At 42.3% G+C, this 24,968-nt stretch overlaps 2 protein-coding genes across 2 annotated transcripts in view; one reads left to right on the top strand and one right to left on the bottom strand.

The window, feature by feature from the left end:
* Positions 1-6,957, bottom strand: part of dscamb (Down syndrome cell adhesion molecule b) — a 160,098-nt gene extending 153,141 nt beyond the window's left edge. The window contains exon 1 of the mRNA XM_072701300.1: positions 6,816-6,957. Coding sequence (XP_072557401.1) covers positions 6,816-6,858 — 43 coding nt within the window. The 5' untranslated portion in view covers positions 6,859-6,957. The remainder of the gene's footprint in view (positions 1-6,815) is intronic.
* A 7,368-nt stretch (positions 6,958-14,325) lies between these two features.
* bace2 (beta-secretase 2) lies at positions 14,326-24,930 on the top strand. Its single transcript, XM_023813704.2, has 9 exons — positions 14,326-14,906; positions 18,001-18,089; positions 18,509-18,725; positions 19,341-19,472; positions 20,366-20,500; positions 20,910-21,011; positions 21,257-21,406; positions 21,574-21,742; positions 22,460-24,930. Exons 1-9 carry the CDS (start codon positions 14,619-14,621, stop codon positions 22,711-22,713), a joined length of 1,536 nt encoding a protein of 511 aa, XP_023669472.1. The 5' UTR covers positions 14,326-14,618; the 3' UTR covers positions 22,714-24,930.
* Positions 24,931-24,968: the final 38 nt, after the last annotated feature.

Genomic DNA, 24,968 nt, shown 5'->3' with positions numbered 1-24,968 from the left:
TATTGTTGAAAACATCATCTGTTAAGGCTATTAGGTCAAGGTGAAAAAGACTTAGGTGGCTGAGAATCGGTCTCCAAACGGATCAGTCTGAACCCTTATCAGGCTGAACTGACTGAGGCAGTTCTAGTCAACAGTACAAACTGACTCGAACCCCTACACCTCAATAAGGTCTGGTTTAGTTATTCTTTAAAACTGACAGGACACAGTGCAAAGCATCTGCCATTATTCCAAGCTTCTGGTCTTTTAAAAACACCCATTCCTATGCGTGCCTTTCCAGTCACTGCATCTACAGGGTCACAGCACCCTGAACAGACAGCATTGTCATACTCTACAATATTCACAATGAATAATGGACATAAATATAAAGTGTGTCAGAATTAAGCTTGTGCTAATATGATCTACTGATATTTTTACGTGATATTATATAATATATGATTTTGTCTATATGAAGCATGTCTCAGATATTTTTTCCTGACTAAGTCAATGTTGATATGATCAAGAAAGTGTAAATCTGTGATATTATACCAATTTTTGAATATATATTTATTAAAACGTATTTTAGATATGAGTTTTTACTGCTGTCAACCTGACACAAAATGTGGTATGCACATTGGTAATCTCCTTTCTATGATAATCCCACATCATTGGCCATCTTACAATTTATTAAATCAAAATCCTCTTTGGACAACATAGCAGAATGATCATCCTGTAAATACCATATTTCAAACGAACATCACTACACTACCCGAACACAGATGGCTATTAATGTTACATGCAACTGTATCATTTTTAACAGAAGTATTTGGAAAGCTCTGTACAAATGTGCTGTTATATGAATAATAATTTCTGAAAATGTTTGAAACTCAAAAATTGTGCTAGGATACTGCAGTTGGATCCAGTATACAAAGTATTTATGAAAATGGATGAACGGAGCCTTGATCTATTATGGAATAAAATGAAATATTTTAATTTTGTGCTTATACTGTAACAAACTCCTTCTTTCTCTTTCTTTCCTGCTCAACGGTTAGGCGTGTCTTCTGAGTCCTTCACACATGGACACACCCGTGCATGTTTGATGGCAAACAAAAATGTGAAGACGGCATGAAGTGCGAACACATCACCACGGCACATTAATACCAGGAATAAAGGGCCTGAATTTCCTGTTTTTGTTGGGCAATTTTTAATTCATTGAAGCTTTTTTTTTTTTTTTAGCTGTGAATCAAATATTATATATTACAATTATTGTGACGATGCTTTAACCTCCTGAGACCTCACCCATTCATTTATGTCCATTGTAATGGACATTTTGTTTTTGCATCTATCTTTTCACTGATGTAAGGAAACATATTTATTCCTGCTGTACACTAAAGAGGACATGCTGCGAAATTAAAAATAAAAATACATTTGAAAAAATCTAAATTGTAAGATGTCTTATTTCCTCCAAAGACATAGAAAATCACAATTAACATAAAACTGAAGGACACTTTTTTCCTTGGGTCTCAGGAGGACATACAGCAATGGAAAATTCAGTTTTTTTGTAAAAAGCTATCAATTATAATTGGCATTAATTATAGCTAATTGTGAATTCTGTCATGTTTATAAGCTTTTTAATAATTTAATGTGCCACCATCATATACAGACTCAGATATATAGTAGCTATGCTTAATATCAATCCATGTTAGAGACAGGCAGTGAACTCAATACAGTTTGCATTGGGTATCTACAGAACAATGGGTCTATGAAAACAGGTGCATCATGTAGGTAACAACCTGACCTCATATATGGCTGCAGTCCATTGTGAAATTCAATACAATACATAACCTCCACACATAGGGAAGGGGCAGAAATCGAAGTCAAAGCCCGGGAAATGCAAGCACACCGCAGTGGCCACTGAGAGAGCACACCTGTGTCATTCTCTTTATATAACATAAAATTTTAAAATTAAATGTTAAAACAATGTAAAAACCTGGAAAAAAAATTCACACTTCTTGAAACCTCCTGTTCTGGACTCATGCTTTACTTGAGATCAAAAATGTAACATTTTGGAAATGGCCCTGCGCTGTTGAAAAACCAACTCACAGTTTTCGATTGTTAGGTCTTTAGTATAAGTGATTTCAGTGCTCAAGAAATCTGACTGAATCTGAAATCTGACAACACATGTTTAGCTTCACGATTATCCAGAGAAGGACTAGAACTGTAGCGTGCTACTACCTCAGGCATACTGAAATACCTCAAACTGTAGCGTGCTACTACCTCAGGCATACTGAAATACCTCAAACTGTAGCGTGCTGCTACCTCAGGCATACTGAAATACCCCATACTTTAGCGTGCTACTACCTCAGGCATACTGAAATACCCCAAACTATAGTGTGCTGCTACCTCAGGCATACTGAAATACCTCAAACTGTAGCATGCTGCTACCTCAGGCATACTGAAATACCTCAAACTGTAGCGTGCTGCTACCTCAGGCATACTGAAATACCCCAAACTGTAGTGTGCTGCTACCTCAGGCATACTGAAATACCCCAAACTATAGTGTGCTGCTACCTCAGGCATACTGAAATACCTCAAACTGTAGCATGCTGCTACCTCAGGCATACTGAAATACCTCAAACTGTAGCGTGCTGCTACCTCAGGCATACTGAAATACCCCAAACTGTAGTGTGCTGCTACCTCAGGCATACTGAAATACCTCAAACTGTAGCGTGCTGCTACCTCAGGCATACTGAAATACCTCAAACTGTAGCGTGCTGCTACCTCAGACATACTGAAATACCCCAAACTGTAGTGTGCTGCTACATCAGGCATACTGAAATACCTCAAACTGTAGCGTACTGCTACCTCAGGCATACTGAAATACCCCAAACTGTTGTGTGCTGCTACATCAAGTTCATCCATTATACAAGTAAACAAACTGTAATTATGTGTATAGAGGACACTGCATCACCCATATTTAATAATAATGTTCATTTACTGTACTTGGGCACTGCTGATTGCTTAAATACAGGTAAGTGTATCAGATAAACAACCCCTATAGCCAACTATTGCCTGCTAGTTCCTGGTTTGGCCATCCTGGGGGACAATTGAGCCGTGTTCCATGCCTGGAAGGTCAAGGGCCTTAAAACCCTATATGCTAGCCTCACATTCGAGGTCTAAAAGGATTCTGATGCATCACGATATATTAAATTTAGTAAATAATGATATTAATGCGAAAGCCGCATGTTGAACAAGGTGGAATATTGCCAGGGAAGGATGGATCAGGTTTAGAGTAATAAGTAGAGCTACATCAGTGAAAATGTCCTTTGACTTGTTGGGTTTGTTGTGGTGATGCTAAGATGCAAAGGTCCTCTGAGACCTTCACCCACGGGAACTAGGTGTTCATGTTACTTGCAGGACTTTCGCAGAAGTCCCAACTCTTCATCTGATCCTCCAAAAGTCACTCACAGTACCAAAAGCCTAACCTTTGCTTCCTATGTGTACTGAGACCCAGGGAGGTAATCCCTGAAGGCGGTCCTCTTGTTTTGACAGCTCTCGTGAACTGTTGTGTAGCAAGATATGGGCCCGTCTGTCATCAATAAGTTCACTAGCCATCTTTCCAGACCTCCGCTGCATGGGTCTCAGATTCCCTCTCACTAAGCTGCCCATTAACTCGAAATAGAAAGGTCTATACTTTGGTAAAATGATCCTCTTTGTTGCCTGAAACAATGACACTGAAATGGACAAACAGTGCAGCTGGTCCCAAATATAACATAGTGTTGAGTTTCAGGCCAGTCGTCCTCGCCCAGCTCGACATTTAATGGCACGCTAGATTTGTGTTACTGCTCTGCTTGATGGCGAAGGCCCGTTTAAATTAACCAGTATCAGAACGCATGGACGCTCTATAAATATCTCTGAGGGTTCTTGTTTTGTCAAGTGTTCCGCTGCTTCTGAATGGCCCGTCTCTGCCGAAGGCTGTCGTGAATGGTACTGTCCACGAGGAAAACGCAACGGTAGCATCATAGCAACAGACGGTGCAGCTGCTCTTCTGTGATTCGCTTTCGAGGACAGCAGATGTTTCCACACATCATATTTGTTTACCTCTCAGACCTCATACCATAATTTGATATCATTTCACACTGTTGCAATACACATTTAAATTAAAAAGCAGAGTACCAGTCTCAGCTTTTTAAAGCAGTTCAAGCTTCACTATGATGCTCTGAAGCTACTTCGAAACCCTAGTTGGGGGACAGTTGGATCAGGAATGGTCGGAAGTGGACCGGGACAATCAGAATCACTGCACCATTGTAATCACCGTGGTCCAAGAGCACTGGTTACCATGGCAGCCAAGCTTCAAGACCCACTTTCCTCAGCATTCAACTCTCATTCTCACTCTAGGGGTTGATATCCTTGTAACAGGCAACCTTTCACAAATCAGCCCTCTACTGTCCATATATCGGGACTTTTTAATACAAAAGTGTGTGGATGTGTGTGTTGTTTTGTGGACTGCACTGGTGGAGTTCAGAGCGAGGCACTTAGGAACATGCAGTGTTGCTGATCATATTGACCCTAAACGGGATGCTAGTCAGGGGTCAAATTATTCAGACCATTAGAAGAATTTAAGGCACATAAAGGTACCTGTATTTTGTCTGAATTGACATGCAACTAAAAGAAAAGATAAATGATTGATTGGATCATTTTAATAAGCTCACATTACTACTGCACTATGGTTTGCAATAATGAGTATTCATATTTTTAAACCATTGTATAAGTGAGTTAATTCCATCCAAACTCCAACTACTTATCATGAGCAGAGAAGGGTCTAGACCATAGAGCACTATGCAGGATTATACCTGAAATGGGTTACCGGTCCAGGTAGAAGGCGCCTGAGTAAGTCAACTTTCTGTAAAAAGAATAAAATATGAAGTAAAAGCATTTCTTTGAACTTTTGTTTTCCTGTCTGTGGAGATGCACAGCATCATGATTCTTGAGCGATCCACACTGCAGTACCTGAGACGGACCACTAGTGGCACAATGCTGGTTATTTTGTATTAGTCAGCTACACTTCAGATGGATCAGGGGGCCTCTGAGCCTGAGAGGCGGTGTCTCTGTGGACACGGGCTGCACTCTTCATCTGTCTTCCACGTGTGAGTAGATGAGGAGCCGTCCATCCAAATTTTTTGCGCCAGACCTTAAATGAGAGCTTTCAGAATTGAATTTTGTGTTGGATGGGTGAACGTATGTGGATCAAGGAGCAAAAAGATGCACAAACTAGGAAATGGCAACTCGTGACATCCTGCAATTCCCGACACTCTGTGGCCAGTTATTAGCGAGCAATATTACGCCTACAGTAAAGGTTTAACTGAAAAAGACTAATTCTAGAGTTCAAAGCCCATGTTAATTATTGTACCACAAGTCCCTCCATTTTGTACCCCAAACTAACATTTAAGGTTTAAAAGGTCTATGCTAAATTGTCCATCACATAATTGGCAAGCCTACATATGTCTTTAATTCAATGAGTAGAACATGCAACAAGTCTAGAGTCAACTGCACAGCAATGGACTGAAAAAAATAAAGACAGGGAGTCTGGCAGCAGTGCCGGGGAATACAGCCTTCCTGTGTTGTCACTGTTAGGGTTCAGTGTCAGACTCACGAATGCAGTGAGAGCTTGAGCAGAAGGTTTTGACTTTCCCTCAAAGCCGGTTTCGCCACAGCACTATTCACAGACGAACCTCTCGCCTTTTCTGTGAGGCGGGGAAAAATACATACAATGCCTTGTCGTTTTCTTTACACATTTTTCTATGCCAGCTTTGGTGTAATATATATTTTTTGACAAACGGTAAAACATCAACAGAGCATTTCTCCATAAGCTGAATTGCGAGGCACCCATATGGCAGAGCAAAACACAGCATGGTTCCTGAGGCTGGTGACATGTAAACTATTCCCTCACACTAACTTCTTAGGTACTTCTTACCTAGTGTGGTTTGCCTCACAGCATGATACCTGCTGCCAACCTTGAAGTGGTAAAGTAGGGCACTGAGGGACTCAAAGTAATAGAGAGCAAAAAACGGAAGGAAGATGAAATTTGTCAGGAATAAAGGCATCTAAAGGTAAAACAATGTTAAGGTGCAGGCACTAAATAAAATCTTCAAATCCACTTCGTCATTCAATCTCAACTCACAGGATCCTTAAATAACTTCTAGACATTCTTCCCCAGCCTGTCCTCTGCCCTTAGCTGGCCAACCAGTGTCCACCCTGAGTCAATCAGCAGCCAGTGTCGTGTTACATAAAGTTCTGTTCCTTTAATTAAGATGCTCATAGATGGCCTTCATCGATAGCTTCAGCCGCCTGAATTATGCAACAGTAAATGTCCTGGGCAGTGTTTCTGCAAACTCCCGTGCTTTTCTCACTTCATTCTCCACTCGCCCAGCCCTGACACGGACTGCAAGCGGCAGAATCGGAGGCCCCGAGCAAATCTGGATCTGCCAGCCGTTAACAAATGTGCGAGCATGGCTCTAATGATAATCTTGAATTTGACTTCTCAGACTCACAACTCCATCCAGCAAAGGGTTGCAGTGTTGCCTAGTAACGGCGGCACACAACTGACCTTATCTGTGTGGTCATAAAAATGTATGAAGTCCCAATCCACCCCCCCCCCCCCAACTCCCCATACTTTATCTCCCTTCACTCTGAACACAATCGCCTGCTCACAGCCAAGAGCAACACACACTGTCTCTTATGTCAGCCCTTTCAGAGCAGGTGTTTGCTTCTGCCCAGAAGCGGCCCTATTTTATAACGAGGGGCTATCTTGAACGCGCATGCAGCCGCACAACACGTACCGCTGGATGTGGACTTGGCCAGGAAGAAGGACTCGTGAATCATGTCGCCGAAATTGACCAATCGGCTGTGAAACTTGGGAGAAGGCTTTTGAAATGTCTGCAGGTGGGGAAAAAAAGTCACGCATCAATATTCATGTCGTATCTGCGCCGTCGCTCGACTGGCCTCAGCAGCGTTCATTTCAGTAGGGTCGGGACGGCTTGGATGTGCCCATTGTATGTAGTTTATTTTTCAAATGCCCTATCAGTACAGGCAGCAGGGTAAAGGCTTTCCATCCTAGCGAGCTGCCAAACAAAGTCACCTTTCGTTTGCTGCTTAGCGCAACCAGAAACAAACGAACAACAGCTGGACGGGATAACAGGATAAAAAGGAGGCAGGCCTTGATCATGCAAAGGTGAGCATTGCATCCTGGGGGAGAAGGTTGGGCTTTAATCTTTCTGCGCTGCATAGTGAGCTCTGCCTGCCCAATTCACTCTCCCAAGACCCCCCCGAACAATCCACCCCCGAAGGCGTCCTTCCCCAGGGTCATCAGGACGTGGACACATCACCGCACCTCTAACCCCCCTCCCCCCATGCAATTCCGCGCCTGTCCGCCACCCGACAGACACATCTGCTAGGAGGCGCCGCCGAGTCAAGCGGGTACAGATGGTGAAGGTGGGATATAGTCAGGGGACGGGGCACAGGCTGTCATGGGGGGTGGCAGGTACACAGACTCGACCTCTGCTGGAAACGCTCGGGTCTGTCTAGGTGGTTCGTCCTACGGAGCCTGGATTCATCTGCACTCTGGGAAAAAAAATACAAGACATCTCACATAGCCAAGGAAAGAAAATCACCTATATTTGACTCAGGCATGTAGCCCTGTAGTAAAAGTAAATTTCTTGTTAGAGATCAGGCACATAGACAGGTAGTAAAATTATGACATCGAACCCCCATTGAAATGCGCTTCAGCCTCCCCAGTCGGCGAAATCTACCCAGAGGGACCTATCGATAGGGTTGCCAGGCCCCCCCCCAAAAAAACCAGGCTACGGGCCTCATTAAAAATGCCCCACATGCAGCAGAAAAATGCAGCAAGTGTAGAAGAAAGTCAAAGCCACACATGCAAGAGAAAGGAGCATTTTCATGAAGAAGCCCACTGTTCCTTCGCGATTCCTGGCTCGGAAGTCCAAGTATCCGGTTATTCATGGACCGGGCGCCGTTCACAAAGACGCAGCTGGGCCACTCTCGCGGTGGAACTGCAGGCTTCCATCAATGTTTGTCCAGATCATCCTCCAGCCGCCCCCCCCCTCCCAGCACTCCACCCCTCCCTCCATGGAGGTCACACCAGAGTGGGTCTTTCACAGCTCGCCCAGGTGCTCGGTGGATGAAGGCTCCCTCTCATCTCAGCAGCTGCACCGCCGATTCTAGCCGGTCGAGTGGGGACAGCTGTGGTGAGGAAGCCCATTCCGGATTCATCCTCGGGGCGCCTTGGTGCCATTCCACGAGGGGGGAGCTCGCCGACGCCCCCTTCCAGCTGGGTTTGTTCCATCCTAAGCCTGAGCCTGAGCCTCAACCAAATCAAAGACGTAACAATGGCTTCTCGCACTAGTCCAGAGGTCCCGCTTCTGAAGTCGAAATAACAAGTATGTCATATTCAAGTGCTTTGTTGTCAGAGCAAGATAGAAAAAACTCTGGAAGCAAATTTTTTCTCACCTGTTTCTTGGGAAAATTTTATTTTGTCTCTAAAAGACGACATGTTCAGGAAAAAGAGGACATATGGTCAGCCCAGCATTAGGTAACATGAGTATTGTGAAGTTGAGAACTTTGCATCTCGCTAGAAGCCCATTGGCTATAGATTGAGTGATATGCAGCATTGTTCTGTGTCAAGTAAAGTGTACACAGATTTCAGATGTACAGAAGCAACGGCTAACGATAGTAGTATTGGTAAAAATGAGCAATTACGTACCATCCACAAAATTTAAGTGTCCTATTCTCTGCCATGTTGAAAGGTTAAAGGTCATCCCAACTTGGGATCTTACTAAATCAAAATTATTTCCAAATTTCCCATTCTAAAGTAGGAGTTGAGGGGCTGTTCATGTGGAACCTGGCAACTCGTATTTACCATAATTCCTATAGCACGCAAAAGCATCAGAATAAAACATTATGGCTTTAAAATGAATGGATCACGTTAACATAATAAATTTCCCTCTCCTATAAAAAATACAAAGAATGGAAATAGAATAGAATACAATTAATCAAAAGCAGCAGGAAATTGAAGAGTTTTTAATTTAGATATAAAAGCGCTTTAGGTTGAGACCTGAGGTCCACAGGGAACCACGTCCAGCAGCAGGTTATGTCACAGTTAGAAGATATTTCTACATTTTTAGTTACAACATTAGGCCTCGTAAGCTGACCAGCTGCCAAGGATCTAACAGACCTACCAGGGCAGTATTCTTTATGCACTTTAACCATATATTTTAGGCCTAAACCATCTAGAGCTTTATAAACCAATAAAACTACTTTAAAATCTATACTAAAAGTTAAGGGGAGCCAGTGCCGTCATTTTAAAAAGAATAATGAGTTGATTTTTCTTGGTATTTGCTAAAATTCTAGCAGCAGCATTTTGAGAGAGTGGCAGCTGTCTAATGGCCTTTTTGGAAGGGTGGTCAGAAGAGCATTGCAGTAATGCATCATACGGTAAAGAATGGCATGAACACACTTCTCCAAGAGTTTCCTAGACACAAAGTCTCTGAATTTAGCTATATTATTCAGATGGTAAAATGGTAACGATTTCATTATTTCTTTAATATGGCTATTGAAACTAAGATTTTTACTAAGAATATTACTTAAAGATCAGCATCCAGCTGTTCATTTTCACCAGACATTGACATGGTGAGTTGCTGTGGTCATATAGTAGATGCGAGGGCTAAATAAATAATCTGGGTGTCATTTTCAGGTATACTATGAACTGCTTTTTTAGAATGGAAAATATTGATGGAAGCATATAAAAATTAAGCAAGTGAGGCCCAAGAATTCATCGCTGGGCCATTGGAGTTCACTTAGATTTATAATTACCAATAGTGATAAACAACTGCCCTAAATCCTGAATCACCTAAAGACTGTTCTGGATAGCCCTGCCCCGTTTTCCAATCACTCTAGTAGTATTTTATGGTCAACAGTATCATAGGCTGCACAAAGGTCCAGCCAAACAAGGACTGTTGTTTTACCTCATCAACACGCCAGAACGCGTCATTTAGTACTTATATTACAGCAGTGATGAACCGTCGATTGGTGAGAAGCCATATGGAAAGCTGTTGAACCAAAACCAGTCGCTTTCAACACCTTTTAAGTAAGACAAAGCAGTAAATCGCTCCAGGCTGATTTTATTTCAAGATTTCCTCCTAGTGGTCAGTCGTGCTCCGCTCCGGCATTCTGTGCATAGGAGGGACAGGCGCCAGGATGCAGCGAATGGGCTTCTCGTGGCACGGGTTGTGGCACAAATATAATATGCGTGTCTTGTCACCATTAAACAGAGCCTGGCACTGGCATAAGCAGACTTGGCACCGGTGAGTAATCCATCCATCCATATTCTGGACTATTAAAGGGTACAAGGCAGAAGAACACCCGGGATAGCATGCAAGTCTGTCACAGGGCACACACTCACACACACAATGGGCTAGTTTGACAGTTCATTTTACTCAGAACCTGGTGGAAATCTCCACAAACATGGAAAGAACAGGCAAACTCCGCACGTACAGAACAGGGACGGGATTTAAACGCCTGACCATACAGGTATATGTTCACAGTTCTACACACACCGGATCTGTGAGTCACTGAAAGTTTCCTAAAATATTTATGTTTATTCCTGAGCAATGTCCTGAGCAATATGCAAGTTCCGATCCACTCATACATCCGGATATTTTTACTGGAACTATTTTGGTTTAGTACCTTGTCGCAAGATTCTCCAGTTTTCTTGGATCTTGATCCAACGGCCTTTTGATGGAAATTCAAATCCTTAATTGGTATACATGTATTACCAGTTTCCCATATAAAAACAACATCTTTCAAATGAAATGCATATCTTTACTATACTTAAAGGGCTGTACTCCAGGTTTGGATTGGACAGGATGAGTAGGGATTCTTCTGCTGCTTATTCTTCAACTGTGTGAAAACACATTTATTTTAGGAAAAGCTCTATTTTTATTTAAGTCACTGCAAGTGTGAGCAAATGGGCAGTCTAAATAGCAAGTCTCAGCATATTCATAATATATATATCGAAATATATTGAATACAAAAACTGGCCTATACTGTACCATTCTGTGTTCCCTGAATGTATTTAACGTTACACTCCCTGTTAATTTAAATAACTGTTTTATTAGGATCTTGCTTTATTTGGACGATGTTGCGTAACACTTACTCTGCTGCTTACATGAGTAACTGGTGATTCATTGGAAGGTCAGTCTAGCCACACATAGGCCTATGGGACAGACGTACGTTTGTAATGTGCTATATATGTGCGTGACACTTCGGACCATAGTATCTGTGAAATAAAGTAAATGCAAAATGTAATACAAGTTTAAATGAAGAATATATATATAACAACAACCAATACATATGACAGTACAAAAGGTTACAGCATAGAATATCTGGACAGGAAGAAACAGAAAATGTCCCTAAGTGTTACTCTTTATAAAGATCTTGGGGAAGTTAACCAGTTGTTTTCAAGGTTACATACCAAACATAGTCTTAAAGTAAGCATAGGTAAGATAAATTCTTTGCACTGGGTTGTCCAATCCAACATCTCTCAGAGCGAGAGCCCCTAGAGAGAATCCATAAACATTCAGATGAATAAGGCAAATTAAGAAATGAAGGCACACAGCGGAGAGAGGGGACTGTAAGATGGGAGAACGGAAACAGGACTTTTGGATGACTGAGCACATGCTCTGACTCTTGATGTACTGCTGTCTGCCACTAGGGGAATCCAACGTGTCTGCCCGAGGTCTGCATTTCTGCACAGGCTAACAATACCAGCCCCTAAAAAAAGATCTTAGGCTACACAAGGACAGAGAATAAGATTTGCAGCAGAAACATGTGGTCAGGTTATTACGGTACATCCCTTAATCCCAGATAGCCTGTCCCTCCTAGCTCGGCTGTTTATTGGCTAATTACACAGTATCCAGTATCATGTGGAAATGTCAACAGATGCACAGTGTCTAAGACAAGCATTATGTACTTAGAGATGTCCCAGTAATTCTACCAGTACAAGGGCTGGTGATTACAGCGCTGTGCAGAGAGTTGCTCCACGACAGGTGGGCAGCCTCAAGGCCAGTGAGTTGGGGGGGGGGGGGGGGGGGAGCACAGGCTCTTCACATGATGCTGTTAGATCGACCTTCTCCTCGCATCACAGCAAGGAAGCATGATAGAACCCACCTGGCATCCTTCTATGTGGAAGATTGGCCCCGTCTTTTGTCATGTGACAGGAGACAGATCTGGGAGCTTCTGGTCTGGATTGAATGCTTAACGTACAAGAAGATTACCCTGAAGTGACTGAGCAATTAAACCAGCACTTTGTCCGAAGTATGGTGTTAAGTTTGTTGTCAGCTAAGATATCTAGAAGGCATTTTTTGAGGAACATACAGAAATGACACAAATAGCAAGGAAAATGATCTTACTGCATTTCCCTTGGTTTCAAACTAAGAATCTATTAATACTAGAAGACCTTTTATAAATACTTGTCATTTGACATATTGATTGTTAAAATCAAAATTTCTACCGGTGTTTCAAAAAATAACAACGTTACAAGCATCTACATTTCTAAAGATTGAGATCATATTGCCCTCTATCCAGTCCAAGAAAGAACAGAGTAATATTTTAAAATCTGTATGTTAAAATCTTAATTCTAGATTTTAATTAGATAAGATTTTTTTTCTGGAATTATTGCGCAATTCTTTGAAATCAATGTCCTCTAAAGTTATTTAAAATATATTAAAAGCACCACATTTGCAAGACAAAAAAAACAAGGATAAAATGTGCATAACTTGGGGTGATGGAGGGGGGATCGGAAAGCTTTAGCTTGGCCGCCTGCCACACATCGAATGGAGGGTCTCCTTGTTCTATGCTCCGCCATCGTCCTGCCTGTCGCCATATTGAGCAGAGCTCTGTAAAGATTACGGAGCCCTGTTCTCGGAAAGCAGATTTGCCCAGCAAACTGTGAGGAGTTTGCTCTGCTAATCTGGCTAATTCGCTCTCTGGCGTGTCATGGCACGTTACTGCATGAGGAAAAGACTACGATGCCCTCTACTGGTTTTCTATGACACTGCAACAACAAAACGTAAATATGCCTCAGTAACAGATTCACAGACGCCAATACCCTTCATAATTTATTACAGCACTCACAACAGAGGAAAATTCTGCTACACTGTACTATTTAAACTAGTATTGAGTTTTCTCCGATATATCACATGTTGAAGAATTAAGCAAATATTGAAATCCATGATGGTTACTTTTGCCTTATAATTTTCTATGTAACAATTAAGCCTAATGAAATCTCATACTGCATTCTGTAGGGACCCTGAGTACTAATGATAGGCATTAATCATGCTATTAAAATGATATTCTGGCCCTTGTCCAAACATCACACTGTAAGAGATGTGGATTTACAAGGACCAGTGTTATGAAAAGTGTAACGGGCAACTGAGAGAGGAAATACGGGATTGCCCTTAGAGTCAACATTTTAAATGACACAAGAACCTTGGGAATTATATTCTAAATAGTCTGTCTGTCTCTTAAAACAAGAGTAGATCCAATTCTTTCGGACGGCAGATGCCTGAAATTCTCATTCATTTGCACTTTGATACTGTCTCCCTCACTTGGTTTCCATAGGCTGCAAAGTAGTGTTGCATGCAGGTGATTTTATTATTACTCAGTTTTGCTTACCTCCCCCCAACACGACAGCACGACAGCAGCCCTATCTGACCTAATCAGAGAGTCATGTGGGTGAGCCCTGGGGCCGATCCCTCCGTGTCTCACAAAGCCCGTTTATTGGCCGCTGTGGAGGGGAATTTGCTACCACAGGGTGAAAGGGGGGGGGGGGCATATTGAACACACAAGGCTTGGTTATATAAGGAACGTGTGACAAGAAGCCCTACACCCCCCCTTAATTTCACTGCTTTTCCTTTACATGCAGCTATGGACAAATACGAAATCTATTCTGTCTAAAAGAACAAGGAGTGGCACATCTGGACATACGGTACCAACAGTGGAAAAAGTAGACAAATGGATCATTTTTGTAAGGACCTCATCTGAAAAACTATCAGGACCTCAATAACTGATATTTAAACATCATTATATTGGGAATTATTTTGAAAGAACAGTGACTCGTTTGCGGTGATTCATATGTAAAACTTTGAAATCAAGCGCTATTATAAAATATCACTTGCCATTACATCCCTGTGCCTTAAGCCGGGACCGGCAGTCAGTCCCGAGGTTTCAGCAGACACTCCCACCTCTTTCTTGGGAAATAAAGTTGGGATCAGCGTCATATCCGTTCCAAACTTTTCAGGAAGTCCTCTATGCAAAGTAAATAATTAAGGAGCGTTTTGTGGGACCGCAGTTTCGGACGCTGTTCCCGGTAGCAGCCGCTGGGCTTCACACTTTATCGGGCTCAGGTTTAAGGGCTGATTTCCTATAGTGATGATGGATTAATGATTTTCTTGAATCTAATGATGGCTAGGTGGGAATTTGTAGGATTACTGATTCTTCAAACCTGAATTTGAAGACTTAAACTTTTTCTTGTCTGGCACACAACCTTCCCATTGCAAATACCTGCCATGGCAAAACTATGCAATTCGCTTTTCCTTGGATGTTTTTTATGCGTTATTCACACCGGGCTGCCCCAGTCCTACTATGCTGTCCCTATTAAAATTTTTGCCGGACAGTTTAACTGGTCGCCGGAGTTGGACTTGGTCCCTTTGAAGAGAAACCTCACCGAAAACGGACTTTCTCTGGCGTCCAGTCCAGCCGGGGTGGTTCACTTCCTAAACATGTTGAATAATTTACAAGGAGACTCTGGCCGAGGGTATTACATGGAGATGTTAATAGGAACTCCACCCCAATCGGTAAGTTAACAATTGTATTTAGCTATATTTATTTATATTACCTAGCGTGAATAAGCCAGTGCAGTAATTAGAGTATGTGAGACAGATGGCTTTGGTTATGTTTTTAATTAATTACTACTGTTTGTTTAATTACTGTTATTTGGCCTCAAATGTTTTAGATCTTTAAAACATATAATTTTTCTAATTTCTGTAGAAACCAGTTACTCCATATTCTAAACGGTCTATCCAGGGAATGAATCCGTAGTTATTGTACAATATAGAGTATGAATCTTATATCTTTGCAGGAAATATGTGCAAGACTACGTGTATAAGGACTCTGGGGTGCTGTAAGGGGGGCAATTAGGGCGATTCCAAGGACCACTAAGCGACAGGGGCCCTAAAAAAATTTGTAACATCATATGATTGGTCCGGGTTAGGGGCCCCAGTATGATATGCTTTCACGGGGCCAAAAATCTCTATCGACTCAACACCTCTGTAAGGACTAAATAAAAACGCATCTCGATTTCCGAAGAGCGTCCTGTTGTTCAGACTGGACATTTAGTTGCCACCATATACTGGAAGGTGAAGGTGTTCAGCGCGTGATGCAGACGGACTGGGGTCCCTTTAAGCCCCCAGGAGTCACGATTCACTGGGGTTCACATGAACTCACATGATGCCCGGCGTGCCTCCCCAGGATGACTTAATCCAGTCAGCTGACAAAGATCGGCGCAAATGACCCATAATTAGTTTTAAGCTCCTTATCCTATATTTTGTATATATCTGAATCAAAATCATTTATTCGCCAAGTACAGAAAAGTAAAAGGAATTTCTTTTGGTACAGGTAGTGTCATGACTTAAGCGAATGAGACATAGAGCTAAAAATCTAAATGTAAAAATACAAAGACAGCAATTAGAATAAAGAAAAAAATAAGTATTTTTCTATATATATATATATATATATATATATATATATATATATATATATATATATATATATGAATATATGAATCATAAAAAAAATAATGATTTGCAATGATGAAACAAGCATGTGGACAAATAAAGAAATAAATTAATAAATGAAATATGTTTGTGACTAAGATCAAGAAGTTTGAGTTTTATGTATATTTTTTAATTAGAGCCCATTTTGCTTAGTGGTGGTATGTAAAAACGTAACCTTTTTTGCCACGGACACGATTGTCCAAGTCCGCACAGGCTGACGGCCGATGTTGTCGTGTGTGTGCATGTCTGGGTGTGTTTGTGTCCATGGTTTTCCCATTTATTTTGCCTATTTACCTGTCCAATGGCAAATCTGGAGTCTGTCCCAGGACCCACAGGTCACCTGGCAACGGCAAAATCATAACCAGCAAACATGTGCCGCACAGGCCAGACAGGAATGAAATCTGCAGCCCTGCAGGTGTGAGACCACGGTACTACACATGGACTTCTAATATTTAAATGAAAATAATCCTCATGTATAAGTGAACAAATCAATCTACTGAATGTTGCTGATTGACGGAACATCGAGTTGGAAGAGTGTGACAGCTGTGGGGCTCGATGCAGCTCAAAACGGCTGCTTGTACATCTTGCTTGTATATTTAACGCTGGGAAGGAGTTGCTGTAGTATTTACTCGCGCTGTTAGTGGGTGACAGGCGATGGGTGATTCGTCTGAGCCAAATGACAGCTCGCTTTTCATGTATGTCTGCTTCCCCCAAAGCTGCCGCTCGGCCTCGTCTAGGCTTCCTGAAGCTCGCCAGCACCTGTTTCCCTACCCGCCCCCGGATCCTCTGCGCGTTCTCAGCCAAAGGGACCGGCTCCCTCAGCCTAGCGCTAACCCATCCCCCATCCCATGCTCCCCGACAGCGCTGAGGCAGCAAGGGAGGGGGGAGATGTGGCCCCGGCTATGATGTAATTAAGGGCCCTCGTGCTAAAAGGAGCCGGTATTCAAATGAATCGCTAATTGCCACATCTGTTAACCCATAGAGGAGGCTGAGGTGTCATTGGAGCGGTTCACATCTGCTAATTGGTACAAACAGGTAGCAGATGCATTCTTTATGACTGAGTGGCTGCCAATTAGCAACGCAGGCTCAACGAGGGGCGATTAGGCGGCCGCGCCAGCGTAGCGCGGGGGAAGAGGCGAAGCTGTGGCTTTTCCAGAGTTGGGGGGGGGGGGGGGGGGGCAATGCCTTTCAGCTCAGTCCAGGCTCCTGCAGAGCACCGGTGGCTGTTTCTCAAAGTTCCCGCCTCCCCATGTGATGCAGTTGGATGCCGCTGCCAGTGTGCCCCATTAGCACCCGTATCTATGCAGCAGTGCCGTCACTGGCATGGGGGGGGGGGCACAAAGTGGCAGGACGTGTGCCAATGCGCTGACCCAAGTGGAGACTTTGGCGCCACAACTTTCCGGATGCTTTTGATGTCGACAGATGTTCCTTCTGGTCCGTAAATACTCAAAGCACTTCCTTAGTAGTCCTGCAGATACTAGACACTCCTAGATTTACGGTTTTATCTACCTTTCGTTTACTTGATGAAATAAGTCAGGTTTGTGGGCCTCATGATGTCATGTTGATTTCCGCTTATTAATAATTGTTTCTTCCAGTGTCATTCTTACTCTAAATATGCTAGCAAGTTCATATAATGACATTTAGGTTGACATGGAAATTATTTAAAAAATCGAAAGAAAACTATGCTGAAATCTTAGCCTTATGTGATATAATCACGGTTACATTATATAATTTAATTCCTTTAGAATTATAGACTGCCCACAACCCTGATCAGGATAAGACATTACTGGATGGATGGAAATAGACTGTTCTAGCTTTTTTTTTAATCTTTTTAGAGAGAACATAACTCCAATATTTAATTAAAATGAGCCAGATATCTCCAAAACTGATGTTTGTCAAATTCTTTGTTTGTCATAAAGATATTTTAGGGTGAAGAAGCGCACCATTGGTTTAATTTAGTTCTCTGTACTTCAGCATGTTTTTCCATGTTTACAAGAAAATATTTAGTTTATCTGACTTCCATTGAACCATCAATTGTGGCTAACATTGGTTGGCTCTGCCTGCCGGCCCCAGTGGCCGACTGGAGTGACAAAGCGCCCTCTGTCTGCTTTTACAGCTGAATATCCTCGTGGACACCGGGAGCAGCAACTTCGCTGTGGCCGCAGCCCCCGATTCTGACATCACGCGCCACTTCATCAGCATGAGGTGAGCACAGTTTCAGTGCCTTTCCCAAAATGCCTCCTACCACCCGCATTTCCCAGCTTAAAAATAGTCTGCTTTGAAGATAGATTATTTAACCACAAACTAGGTATGCTGTCACAGACGACCTTTTTCGGGTGGAGAGGAGAACTGAATAAATACCGCAGCTAAAAGAAATTCGACTTAGCATTTGTCTTGATGATCCATCTTGATGCCCGTTCATCCGCTTCCTTTGGTCCCAGATGCTGCCGCTTGCGTGGATTTCAATCCCTGCCACTCCATGCCGCCTTTTAGATTTCACTGCTATGCATATGGCACGGGCGCCATGTGTTTGTGTTGATCGTTCCGCAACGTGATGCAGTTTCTCCGTCCGCCAACTTGAGAGATTTTAAGGTGAAGTTCTGTGACTCTTTATTTTTCTTCAGCTCCACTACCTACCAGTCCCTTGGGAAAGCAGTGACCGTAAAATACACCCAGGGAGACTGGGAAGGGGAGCTTGGAAGTGAGCAGGTTTCCATCCCCAAAGGCCCAAACGGCACCATTACAGTCAACATTGCAGCCATTCTCTCCTCCAATGGCTTCTTCATCCCTGGTGTTAACTGGCAAGGCATTCTGGGACTGGCGTACCCCATACTGGCTCAGGTAATGGGAACCGGCTGATGACACATCAGTGTTGTGATTTTTATTTTTATCTTTTTTTTCCGGTTTGCCAGGTTGTTTGAAGTGTTAACATCTAACGAGCCGTTTAAACATTATCATAGGTAAATGTCTTGTGTAAAATGCAAATATGCACGCAAGCTCAGGCTGGACATCAAACACGTTTGCTCTAGGTGAAGGGTGCTTACAGACCGTCGGCCAGCCCATTTGCTTTAACACGGATCTTGTCGCTGTTATTCTTCTGGCTCTTTGCAAACAGCGTTGTTTGCATTGTTGGGTGAGAAGGAAACTCGCAAGGAGTTTGTGTTGTTCCTGGTGTTCTTGAATATTTCACCACACCTGGCCACCTTGCACTCACCTTTTATTTAGTTAATAGAACGCTAACACGTTCTTTGGTGTCTAGCCTAAGATGTAACTCTGTTATATCTTTTTGTCATGTATAAATGACCTCTGGTTATTTCCATGGGAAAGGTTTCCACCTCAAAAAATTGGGGAAAAAGCTTCTTAATCTGGACAGGATATAAAAACGCGCTCACAGGTGTGTTTAGGTGGGACGGTGGTGATGTTTGAATGGGACGTCCCTCTTTTTCATTATTCCAGCCGGACAGTTCAGTGGAGCCTTTTTTCGACTCGTTGGTGCGACAGACAAGCATACCAGATGTGTTCTCGCTCCAGATGTGCGGGGCTGGAATTGCGGCTGGATCCACCGTGGACCGAGCTGCAGGAAGCCTAGTAAGTCCTGGCAGTGAGTTTAGAGCCCTAAAAACGAAAAGGACCTTGATAAAATTGCTGGGGAATTAATCAGATTTTAATTTCAATTACAATTTTAACTTCCAACAACTATCAAAACAAAATAATCAAGATAAAACCATTATTGTGGTACATTTCGTTTCACAGTGATGTTCCCGTGTTATAAATCCCCTTATCAACCCCTTTTCATTTGTTTCTCAATTCTAGGAAATCCATTCTTAGACACTTTTTTGAAGTTCAATAAATAAACAAAGAGTAATCGTGTTAATCATGATCTCTGTATTCACCAGAATAATCACGATTATGATTTTTTTTTTCTCCCATAATCGAGTGCTCTAATGGATCTAGAAGACTGACAAGGAATTGATAGAATGTTAAGTGCCTTATTTAGAATTTTCTAACCGTATTATAAATTTTTACCCCCTCAGGTTTTTACTTTTGAATCATTATTTACATTTTTATGTATCTTGGATTTCACCATGAATATATCCCTAGCTTCTTGCATGGCATGAAAAGTCAACTAACCAACATGGGATTGGAGAACTATTTTCAGAAATTTTACCTGCTGAGATCATCAGGCAGTTTCCTGTCCACTTTGTATTGGACGTCTACCAGAAGTATCCCCAGCCCATTTTATTACTGCAGTACCAACACCTTTGATGCATTTTAATGCAGTATTAAGCCTTATCTTTCCATGGTGACCTGTCTGTTTAGTAACTGATTACTTAAGATTAAGTAGGGATGGTCTGTCACTGTGATTCGAAGCAATGTAACCAGTACAAAAACAGGTGGGCAAGTTGTCTGATGTTCATCAGAGAGAGATGGAGGAAAAAAGTCTCATTGGAGACTTGTAACTAAAATTACATCCTTCTCAGATCATGGGTGGAATAGAACCAACTCTCTACAAGGGCTCAATTTGGTACACCCCTATACAAGAAGAATGGTACTACCAAGTGGAAATATTGAAATTGGAAGTTGGAGACCAGAATTTAAACCTCGACTGTAAGGAGGTAAGATTTTGTATGTTAAAAAGAAGGCACTCACTTGTAAGAATTCACATTTTGAGGGTCACATGAAATCTGAAGTATGTCTGAACCTGTGCGTGAAAGGTCATGGAGATTGTTTTAGTGCTGGGACATTTAATCAGTGTTTTGGCAAATGAGTCTCTATTTTCCGGTCCTTGTGCCTTTGTGGAGAGCAAAAGCCTTCCCACCGAATGCATTTAGAGGATGAGCCAATTTTGTGGTTCTCAACAATGAAAAGCTTACGAGGGTTTTTAAGCTTCTGATGACGGAATTTCCATTCAAGTCTCTCTTTTTTTTCTTGTTTGACTGAGACCTTGACTGGGGTGTCTACAGGCCTAGAAACACCAATGTATTATTTATTTAATTCCCTCCCCCCTTTTTCTTTCACCTTCAGTACAACTCGGATAAAGCGATTGTTGACAGTGGAACCACTCTCTTGCGTCTGCCGAAGAATGTGTTCGCTGCGGTCATCGACGCCATTGTTCAGACATCCTTGGTATAAAAGCATTTCTCTATTTTTCTTTGGGGTGCTCTCAGCCTTGTCTGTTGTAGAAGCTCTGTCCAGGAGCTCTCTTTTGTGAAGATAAGAGCAAGGCCTTTTTATAATGGGACTCACCAAAGCAGAAGCAAAGAGGGTCATCAGCATTATGCATCGATGTATTTATTTTTAAAATGTGGATTTTTGTCTCCCCCCCCCCCCCGTTGCTTTCTCAAAACTGTTTAAGGTTTTGTCTTGTACAGATTCAGGACTTCCCAGCAGGCTTCTGGACCGACACGAAGTTGGCTTGTTGGCCGAAGGGTGAGACTCCTTGGCGCTTCTTCCCCAAACTCTCAATCTACTTGAGGGATACCAACGCCAGCCAGTCCTTCCGCATCACAATCCTGCCTCAGGTGATTGCCGTCCTGATAGGGAAATGGCTACTATAACTTGACGGGCTATTTATCCAGGTAGCCACGAGTGATGTTTGCCAGCTCAGCCACTAGAGGGTGATCACGTCTTAGTTTTATCAGCATCATATGAGCAAAAGTAGAACGTGGATTTTTGTGTTTGGCTGCAGTTGTATATCCAGCCCATCGAGGACCTCTACGACACCTTGGACTGCTATCGCTTCGGCATTTCCCCCTCCGCTAGTGGCCTGGTGATTGGAGCCACCATCATGGAGGGCTTCTATGTCATCTTCGACAGAGCCCAGAAGAGGGTGGGCTTTGCAGTGAGCACGTGTGCAGGTAAGACTGGCCTACAGGGAAGCAGTCCAGCTTAATCCCTGTGTCCACATAAGAGTCTAAACCCTTTGTACCAGTGGTAAGAGCATTTAGGTGTAGTCTTTGGTGTTGGTCGACAGAAAGAACATGAAATTTTCAAACTTTAGTGTTTAGGTAATCCTTGTCAACAGTATGAAAAGTCCCAGTGTTTCAAGTGGAACACATTATATTTAAAATATCAACAAATTATGTAAACAGTACTGGAGTAATGTGTTACCCCCAATCCCTACACAAGGAACGACCTGAGACTCTTGCAATCTTTGGTAAACTCCATTGTGTTGAGTTATTGGGCTGAGGGGGTTCCTGAAAGTCGCATTCATCCATTTATGTTTAACCACATGATTGGGGGGGGGGGGGAGCTTGGAGCCTATTCCAGCCAGCATATGGCACAAGACTGGGACACACCCTGGACAGGATGTCGGAATGTACACGTACACAAAACGGGCAATTTAAAGATGCCAGTTAACCAGAGTACTTGGATCAAACCCACACAATGGGGGACGGGGGGGGTATTTAAAGTCTATACACATAGAGGAGGTGGGATTCAAACCTGTTGCCTTGGAGGTGTGAAGCAGTAGTGTTATCGACTGAGCCAATGTGCCGCTCGTTTTGCATCCAAAAACAATTAAATATCATTTCAGGAAGTTTGACCTTATACCACTTTCTGCCGTCTTTCCCCAGAGAGTAGCGGTCTGTTGCTGTCAGAGATCACGGGCCCGTTCGTGGCGTCGGACGTGTCGTCAGATTGCCTGGGTGGCTCCCTGCTGCGAGAGCGCCTGCTGTGGGTGATCTCCTACTCTGTGATGGCCATCTGCACCCTGGTCTTACTCGTCCTGCTCCTGATCATGGCGCTGCCGTGCCGCTGTCACCGTGGCAGCGGTCACCGGGCCGAGATCAACGACGAGTCCTCGCTCATTCGCAACCGCATTAAGTGAAGTCCAGGGAATGACGGAGCCCAGATCACGGATGACATTTGCACTAAACCACAGCCACCATTTTTACACTCCTCGGTTGCTCCTCCCAAGTATCCGTCCCTATATATGTAGAACATCCTTAAACTTATGCAAATTTATGCTAATATATGCGCCTATGCATGCATACCATATATACATGGCCCATGTGTTGAATGTAACTGTAAAGAATTTGAAGCGAAATCTGAATATTTTAGTAGAGCAATCTGGCCTGGTTATTAGAGGCTAATTACTTACTCTAGGTTGGACATTTCAAAAGACATGAGGGGAGAATTGAGGCTTCAGAATCCACCATGGGTAGGGGTATTGTGCACCGGCACCAGCTGATTTAACTCATCTCTGGAACACTACCATGTTAGTTTATAGCAGCCAATGACGTATCAATTTAAAAATACATTAATGGTAGTTATTACATTACTGACTGCTAACCCAGCTAATAATGTAATAACCTTTTGTGCATAATGTAATAAGTTATGTTTCTGATTGAGAAATTTTATTACATTATCGACTTATTACATTAAGAATGGGAAAATTATGACATCATTAGCAGTTGTTTCGTTTTTGGCTGTTAGAAACTTTAATTTCTTTTTAAGTAGGAATTGCTATGCGGGAGTTCAGATGTAATTTAACCCACTTATCACAAATTGCTTTTTTTTTTTAGTTCCTTTAAGTTAAACCAAGCAGTGAGCCAAGATAGATCACACCCAGCTTGGAGCTCAAAGCCTCACTTCCCTTGTCTTCATTATCTTGAGAGGCATAGAGACCGTGGCATTGACATCTAGTGATGACCATTAGCCCATGTTCAGACAGATCCTCATTTATACGTATGCAAATATCTGGAAATGATTCCCTATTTTCTACTTTATTCATCGTGGTTTGTGGAAGTTTAAAAACTGGATTATGGTGCTTTAACCTAGCATTTATCTTTACAGCTACTTAAAATGGAGTGCGCGCCTGAATGCTGCTTGTTAGCTCTTTGCTGGTGTCTCATTGTCTAAATGCTTACTGACTGTTGCGAATACCTGCTCACTGTAACTGAATCAGTGTGTTAAAACAGATTTCTATGTCCGGCAGCGTACGATTCTATTAAAAGAGAACATATTGTCTGTAAGACCAAAAGCCATAGAATAATTGAATGAGTGTTTGGAAATTTGTAGTAGGATGTACCCAATATGGATATGTAATATATAATGTATGCGTGTGTGTATATAAAAGATGCATCCCACCAACAGAACTGAAAACTTAAATAAAAAATATTGAAGGAATGGGGTGTGAGCGGGACGACTGCTGGCTCTGAACTCTGATTGTAAACTTGCTGGTACTTGTAGCTTTTGAATTGCGTATGAACTGGCTTGTCATTGTAGAAAAAGCCAAACATTACATCACAGCTTAAATCCAAAGCCAGAATTTGCACTTTTCTATTTGGTCCTCAAAGGACTCGCAGTAGTTATTAGGCCACCGGATCATGTAACCACAGAACTGTTTAAGTTCCTAATTGTCTGTTAATGACACTATAGTGTTTTAATAGAATGTATTAAGTTATGCTATTGAATGTATGACATCAGGCCACTGTAAATTCTCATGCATCACCTCCGCCAGTGATGTCTGTTTTCCACAAGATGATCATGTGTGAGCTTTCACTGTCGCGGTTTCTGTAATTCCGCCTGCAGACCATAATTTCAAATGCAGGAAATTAGCAAAACTTGAATCTAAACAGGAGAAGCCTTCTTTTGAATTGCCTTACCGTACTGTTCAGTGCATCCATAGCCAGATTGATATTTAAAGGTGCATTTGTAAAATAGTCAATGTTTATAATGTCAGATTTTCCATAGCTTATTCCCAGTAATAGATTTAATCGTATTTTCCTGACTGAAGTAACCATAACTGATTAGCTGCCTTCCTGTCATTCATACCTTTTCCGTAGTTTAATCTTTTCTCCCCATTGCTGTGTATCATTCTGCTGTGATGTTTGTACTTTGTTGTACCAAAATGAAGGTTAAGAAATGTTTGTACTATTGTGCAATTCCATTTTTAAGGTAGTCAAGGGATAGTGTTTGCAAATTCATGTCCTTTTGTGTTATGGTTGCATGGTTTACCTAATATAGTGGCTGTGAACTGAAACTTCTAGTAAATCTGATAAATGACTTTGAAAGAATAAAGCGATGCATTTTCACAGTTAAATGCCTCACTGAAGTCAATCAGCTGTTTTTCCTGCGAGA

The sequence above is a fragment of the Paramormyrops kingsleyae genome, chromosome 17 (genome assembly GCF_048594095.1).
Source record: "Paramormyrops kingsleyae isolate MSU_618 chromosome 17, PKINGS_0.4, whole genome shotgun sequence".
Lineage (NCBI taxonomy): Eukaryota > Metazoa > Chordata > Actinopteri > Osteoglossiformes > Mormyridae > Paramormyrops > Paramormyrops kingsleyae.
The sequence above is the reverse complement of the archived record's forward strand: the minus strand, read 5'-3'. Positions and strand labels throughout refer to the sequence as shown.

Coding starts and splice junctions, on each gene's coding strand:
- bace2 (XM_023813704.2), top strand. CDS start 14,619: ATGGCAAAACTATGCAATTCGCTTTTCCTTGGATGTTTTTTATGCGTT. Junction 19,473..20,365: donor ACCGAGCTGCAGGAAGCCTA/GTAAGTCCTGGC, acceptor CATCCTTCTCAG/ATCATGGGTGGAATAGAACC. Junction 21,743..22,459: donor TGCAGTGAGCACGTGTGCAG/GTAAGACTGGCC, acceptor GTCTTTCCCCAG/AGAGTAGCGGTCTGTTGCTG.